Source organism: Pteronotus mesoamericanus, unplaced genomic scaffold (genome assembly GCF_021234165.1).
Source record: "Pteronotus mesoamericanus isolate MK-2021 breed Mesoamerican mustached bat unplaced genomic scaffold, CSHL_Meso_final scaffold_54, whole genome shotgun sequence".
Taxonomy (NCBI): Eukaryota; Metazoa; Chordata; class Mammalia; order Chiroptera; family Mormoopidae; genus Pteronotus; species Pteronotus mesoamericanus.
The window spans coordinates 57,459,275-57,465,761 of record NW_026555321.1 but is presented as its reverse complement, the minus strand read 5'-3'; the positions used below and the strand labels follow the sequence as shown (position 1 = coordinate 57,465,761).

Here is a 6,487-nt window from a genome sequence, read left to right as displayed (position 1 = left end):
TGAAGCATAGAAGGTTTTGTAACTTTTCTAAAGTCTTACAGATGGGAAGTGGCCCAGAAGGGATTCAAACACAGGTTTCTTCCTGGAAAGCCAATGCTGTTAAGCTGCCTCCAAGAACATCGAAAGAGGGTAGATGAGTCTAAGGTGAAGATTTGTCCGCCTTCTTCCAAATTACAATCTGGGCTTACTACCTACGCAGAAAGCCGCTTTTCGCATTCCCCCTGCTCTTCACAAACAGCGTCCCGTCTCCACGGAGATAGTGGAGGGGCGGGACTTCCTCTTCCCTGAAGGAGCACTTCCGTTTTTAGTCGGAAGCGGCGGGGGCTAACCAAACCAGCACTTGAACGTGGGGATTTCTGGGGGAGTCTGGGTGGTGGGCGGCAGCGGCGACTACAGTGACCGACTTGGGCACTGGAGCTAGCGTGGCGATGCTGACACCTGCGTTCGACCTCAGCCAGGACCCGGATTTCCTGACTATCGCCATCCGCGTGCCCTACGCTCGGGTCTCCGAGTTCGATGTCTATTTCCAGGGGGTCGACTTCAAGTTCTACGCCAAGCCGTATTTTCTCAGGCGAGTTCCGGATGTTTGGCCACTGGGAGTGTATTTTGGGGACACTCATTCATTCACAGATCGATAACTGCTTAGCGAGGGAGGGTGAAAGAACTAGGGCCTTTCCCCGAAGTCCTCGCAGCTTCTTTGACGGTGAGGAAGTGAACTCTTTTAGGCTTGCGTTCTAGATGCTGTTCTTCCTCAGCCTTCTTAAATCCCGACATTAAAGAGATATCTGAGTCATTTTAAAGCATGGCGTTTGGGACCATGCCACGTTTCCAGTTTCTGCTCTTTTATAGCGTTCTGCCTTTGTTCTTGCCCGGGACGGCGCGTGCTGATTGTTTAGCTGCCTGGCGTATTTGACTTTTCTCAATCCACGTCCTGTTTATCGACTCTTCTGTCTTAGCGGCCCCTACTTCCTGAAATTTTCGGCTTCCTTGGCCTGCCTGACACCAAAATAACTTCATTCTCCTACCTTCTCGTCGTTAGCTACTTCTCTGGTTTTGTCGTCCCCTGGGTTCTGGCAAGCTACGCGTTAAGTCCTTTGTGTACATTACCTCATTTAATCAGGATAGCGATTCTTAGAGATAGACATAATTATTAGCCCTATTTTACAGAGGAGACTGCCAGATGATTCCTAAACATTGTCAATTCCTTGTTCTTCCTTCCCCAGGAGGGAGAAATCTATTCTAATATTTCTCATTTAAGTGTAGCTACAGACTACTTTTCCTGCCCAGGTACTTTCCTAATACAAACCTTCGTCTCCAGTCAAGCTGGTTCCGTCGCTGGTCCTGAACCAGTTTTGCTCACATATCCACCTATTTGAATATACTGCACTTCCCTATTTCTTTTCTAATTTACTTCTTTGATTTATTTATCAAGCCCATGGTATATACCAGGCTCTGTTTTCAATATTGGGGATGTAATGGTGCCTCATAAGTTTACATTATAACTGGGAAAGCAAAATAATAAACAAGTAAACATATAACTACAAATTGTAGGAAGTACTCTGAAGGGAAGTAAATTGCACCCATAGAGAATAAAAGGGAGTCTGTTTATATAAAGTGGCCAGAGAAAGTCTTTGAAGAGGTGATATTTAAGACATTTAAGAATGGGAAGATGATGGTGGTGTTAGCAAACATTTGTTGAAGGTTTACTCCAGGTTAGTGTTTTATGTGGATTATCTCATTTGATTTTAGGGAAGTTCTGCAAAGTAGGTTCTGTTGTTTACCCATGTTACCGATGAGGCATCAGAGACTTGGAGGGTTCTTAAATGAGATAGGATTGCAAAATAAATACAATAAAATAAAAAATTTCAAAGTAAAAATCACTCTGCTTAAGTTGGGGAGTTTTAGTGAAGAGAATTTAAGAAACTTTTTCTTAATGTGTGAAACTTTTTAAAGAGTACTTACTCTTCACACAAATTCATTCATTCCGTTGATAACAGCAGAGACTTAGGAGTTGGGTACCCACATCTGTGTCTCAGAACACTTTGAGTGCTGTGACTTTGGGCAAGTTACTGTCTCAGTTTACTAATTTGTAAAATTGAACTAATATTAGTTGATGTGAGATTAAGATAATGCATATAATAGTTTTCATTACCATGCCTGATATTTATCCAGTTGTTCAATAATCAGTAGGTTTGTTCTGTTTATTAAGGGCCTGCTGTTCCGGTTATCTGTTGCTACATAACCAAGCAAATTTAATGGTATAAAACAACAGTCATTTAACTCCCTGTCCTGGTTTTTGTGTATCAGGAATTTGGTGAGGGCTTGGCTGAACTGTTCTGGCTTGATGTTTTTAATTCACCTGTGGTCACATGGTGGCTGAATCTGGAACAGCAAGGGCCTAAGCAACTGGGGACTAGTCAGGTGAGGGTAGGGAGGGTATTTCTCTTTCTGCTGTCTCAGGACCTCTCCCTGTGTAGCCTTTTTACATGGTCTGGTTTGTGATTCCTTCAGGGAATTGGACTACTAACATGGTAGTAGAAGGTTTTGAAAATGAGTATTCCAGAAACCAAGGCAGAATCCATATTATCTTCTATGACTTAACCTCAGAAATCACAGTGTCACTTCTGCTTTATTGTATTGGTTAAAACAGTTCTGAAAGCCCACTCAGTTTTAAAGGGCAGAGACATAGAGCCCACTGTTGGGAGGAGTGATGTGAGATGGGCCATCTTTGAAAATACAGTTTGTTATAGTACATCAAAGTTGAATAAAACCTTGCCCCTCTCCTTGACGAATTGAGAGTCTAGCAGGGGAGGCAGATTGAAGGGGGAGTTCTGTCCTGTGATGTCCCCCAGCATCGCAGATGAAATGAAAATGCCCAATGCAAGATCCTCTTGGGGAGAAAAGGCTGGCTAATCTGTCAGAGGAGAAGACCCCCGAGCACCTTTCTCTTTGAGCTTTTATTGAGTTTAGCTCCTTTAGGGAAACAGTAGCATGCTTGTCAGACTCATCAAGCAATGATAAACAGTAATGATTAAAGGAAGGAGAAATGGTTTAAGGAGAACAGTAAAGGGATTATAAGATTCTTTCTGAGTCAGGATCTGGTAGACAGAGTGACGCACATTTGGTCCTAAAACCTGGGGAAATAAACTCATCCTATGCTCGGACCCCAAACACTATTACTCATGAACTCAAGGGCGTTCTTAGCAAAGCAGGTTTCATAGGATTTAATGCATTCCTTTTCCAGGCCTAATTGTCCCTGGGAACCACCTGATCCAGTGTAGGGCTATACCTGCCTCTAGCATTTGTTCAAGCCTAAGTCAGATGAGGGGAACAGAGCAGCCAAGAGATGAAGAGACTGCTTTCAGATAGAATGAGGACTCTGGCCATGACAAAGCCGAGGGGTGAGGGTCTTTTGCCCCTTCCCCATGGGGCCTTGGTGACTGTGTCTGCGACTAATGTCCCTGGCATCAAGGGATCTTACCTGTCGTTAACTAACCAGCCATCTTCCGGGGCCAAGCAGGGTGATATGAGGGAGGCGGGTGCTGCGCCTCTGCTAGGGGGACAGGTTTTGTTTCCTATTTTCCGAAGTGGCCTATTTTCCCAAGGCCTCCTTGCTTAGCTCCAGCCTTGCGGCCCTCTTGCCTGTTGGAGAGGCTGCAGTCCCTGAAACCAGGTGAGACGGTTCCCAACAGCAGATCTGTGAACAGATATGATTTCACTATTATATAGTAAGAATTTATACTTATAAAGAGTCAAAGAGAGACGAGCTGATAGTAATAGTTTACATCTTTTAAATGCTTACCTACTATACCAGCCATTAAGCTCTTTGCATTTTCTTCTCATAGTAACCCTGAGATAGATTCTGTTATTTTTCTCTTTTTACAGATGAGGAATATGAGCATTGAAATTAATTAACTTGTATAAAGTAAGTTGTAGAGCTGGTAAAATGGCAGAGCTGGCATGCAATTAGATTCTGATAATAAAGTTAGTATTTGTAAAAATTATAACTAATTTACCCATAAACTGACTCCTTATATTGGGTTTAGAAGGGACCTTGGTTTGGAAAATGCATTGCAGCTCCAGGAAATGTTGGGATCAGCAGTAGCTAAGTTGTGAAGTCCTGTGCCCTTTAGGGTCTGCCAAGATTATTATTACTATTATTATTACTGTTAGAATAGGAAGTAAGGGCTTAGAAGGGGTTATAGGAGGAAAGGAAGCTCACATTTTCAGTTTGGGATGGAATGGTGCTGGCTTGATATACTGTACTGATTAATTTAAATTGTCTAGTTAGCGAGGAGCAGTCATTGAAACTTTTTCATATAGAAAGGTGACAGTCAGACTTCTGTTTTAGAAAAATTCTTTTGGGGCCTCAATGCAAGGCTGACTGAACCAGGATAAAACTGGAAACAGGGAAATCAGTTCTTTTCCTTTAGTATGAAAGGAGAAATCCTTATATAGTAATTATGAGATTTGAGGAAAACACTTTCGCTTTCTGCTTTTTTTTTTTTTTTTTTTTTTAGAATCGTAATTTGACCAATAGGAGCAATTGGTTTTATTGTTTCTTTATTGTTTTCTTTTTTTGGAAGCCAGTTAGTCTACTTTTACTGAGCCCCTGGTGAGTCAGGCTCAGTTTAGTAAATTAACCTGTTCATTAGGGAAGGGGAAGTACTATACCAATAGTGATAACTAATATTTATTGTGGCTTTTCTTTTTAAGTATATATTTTGCTGGTGACCAACTAGTAGTTTTTCAGACAGAGAGTGAATCATCTCTGATTTCCTTTTTCTTAGCTAGGAAAGAAATCTAAGTTATTTAGTTTGTGAAATGTTAAATACATGCTGAGGGATTTCCTTTTAAAATGGTTGATGGGTTTCAATGTATACTGTCATTGATGGTCACTTATTATACTTTGTAATTTAAGGACTTCATGCGACTTTATATTAAATCTGCAGATTAACTCTTCCTGGAAGAATTGTAGAAAATGGAAATGAGCAAGGGTCCTATGATGCAGATAAAGGTATTTACTTTGGAAACTTTGTTAGTTTTGTTCTTTGGATTCTTCATGTTAGAATAACTACATAAAAATCTTTCATGATACTGTGAGGACCTTTTGGGTGATTTACAAGTGCATTCTGTTCCTATCACTCAAGTTCCCCAGTGTTCAGTGCTGTTATTCATGGATTTCTTAACAATGACAATTTCTTCAGTGTTTTAAAGTACATCACAGTATTCTTCACAGTAAAGTTAAATTAAACACTCTGGTTCTCTTTTCTACAAGTATTTATTTCCTATTCCCCCTACATTTATTAAGTCTTTAAAAGTAAAGGTTAGAGTGTGTGAGGCAATAAAAGATATAAGTGATTTTAACTGTGAGTCAAAACTTCTAGAATTTCAAACTTAAAATTTACTAATATGTAGGTGAGAAGGAAGCTATCCATAGGTGGCATTTAAAGGCTGATTGAATTTTCTTCATGTAATTGATAAGTTCATCATTTCAACCAGCAGTGAAACCACTTATTTTTCCCTTTATAGAAGCTCCTGGATTTTACTTTGTTACTGGATATGGAATAAGAATACACTGTATACTCTTGTGTTATTTATTGACCTTGATGAACTAGGATAAGGGAAGAAAAATGGGATGAAAATGTTAAATGATAAAGTTCTAACCAATAATGCAATATAATTAATGTGATAATGAAGTATAATGAAACTCTCTTCCTTGGTAGTAAATCTGTTTTTAATTGCAGATAAGTTGCATATTGAAACAAAGTTATTACATTTTAAAAGTACACTGGGGTTCAGGAAGGTTGCTATATGTAGAGATATTTTGGGTTAAGTTGTATTTGATATATTAGGATAAGGTTCAGCACACTGAAAGAAGCAAAATGTTTTAAAATGTAAGAGTAGTAAATAATGTAATAAGTTCATAGAAGAGCCTAGATGAAGTTGGTAAGTCCAGTCAAGGAAAGAAAAGAAGTACATAGGTAGAATTTGTGTCTGCCTTAGATAGACTAAGATGTAGCTCTGGAGATTGTAAAGAACTTTATGAAGCCATAACTGCTGTATTTAAGATTTTGTGTATTTTTGAAATTCCTGCTAGTGTCCATTGGATAATGTATCCTGATATTTTTTTGTTGTTGTTACCTCTCTAGTTCACAAATAAATTTTATCAGTAGCTACTGGTTAATTCTAAGCTATTACCTTCTCAGGCCATTGCATTTTAATACTGTCAATAATTAGTATTAGTATTAGTAAATTAGGGTGATATTGCATATGACTAAAGCATTCTGCAGCTTTAACAGATTAATTTTTTATAGTAGTGGCAGCTGTATCACTGGTTCTGAAAAGCCCTGTTAGAACCTTTTTCTTATTTTGATATTTATTTACTAAGTTTGCGTAAGGGTATAATTTTGAAGCTCTATAAAATAGCATTATGTTTAATAAGATATATATTACATAGATGTATTTGTGAAGCCTTTGAATATTT

At 39.1% G+C, this 6,487-nt stretch overlaps 1 protein-coding gene across 1 annotated transcript in view; it reads left to right on the top strand.

The window, feature by feature from the left end:
* The first annotated feature begins 323 nt into the window (after positions 1 to 323).
* The window catches only part of SHQ1 (SHQ1, H/ACA ribonucleoprotein assembly factor), a 112,960-nt gene continuing 106,796 nt past the window's right edge, over positions 324 to 6,487 (top strand). The window contains exons 1-2 of the mRNA XM_054595814.1: positions 324 to 571; positions 4,953 to 5,017. Coding sequence (XP_054451789.1) covers positions 429 to 571; positions 4,953 to 5,017 — 208 coding nt within the window. The 5' untranslated portion in view covers positions 324 to 428. The remainder of the gene's footprint in view (positions 572 to 4,952; positions 5,018 to 6,487) is intronic.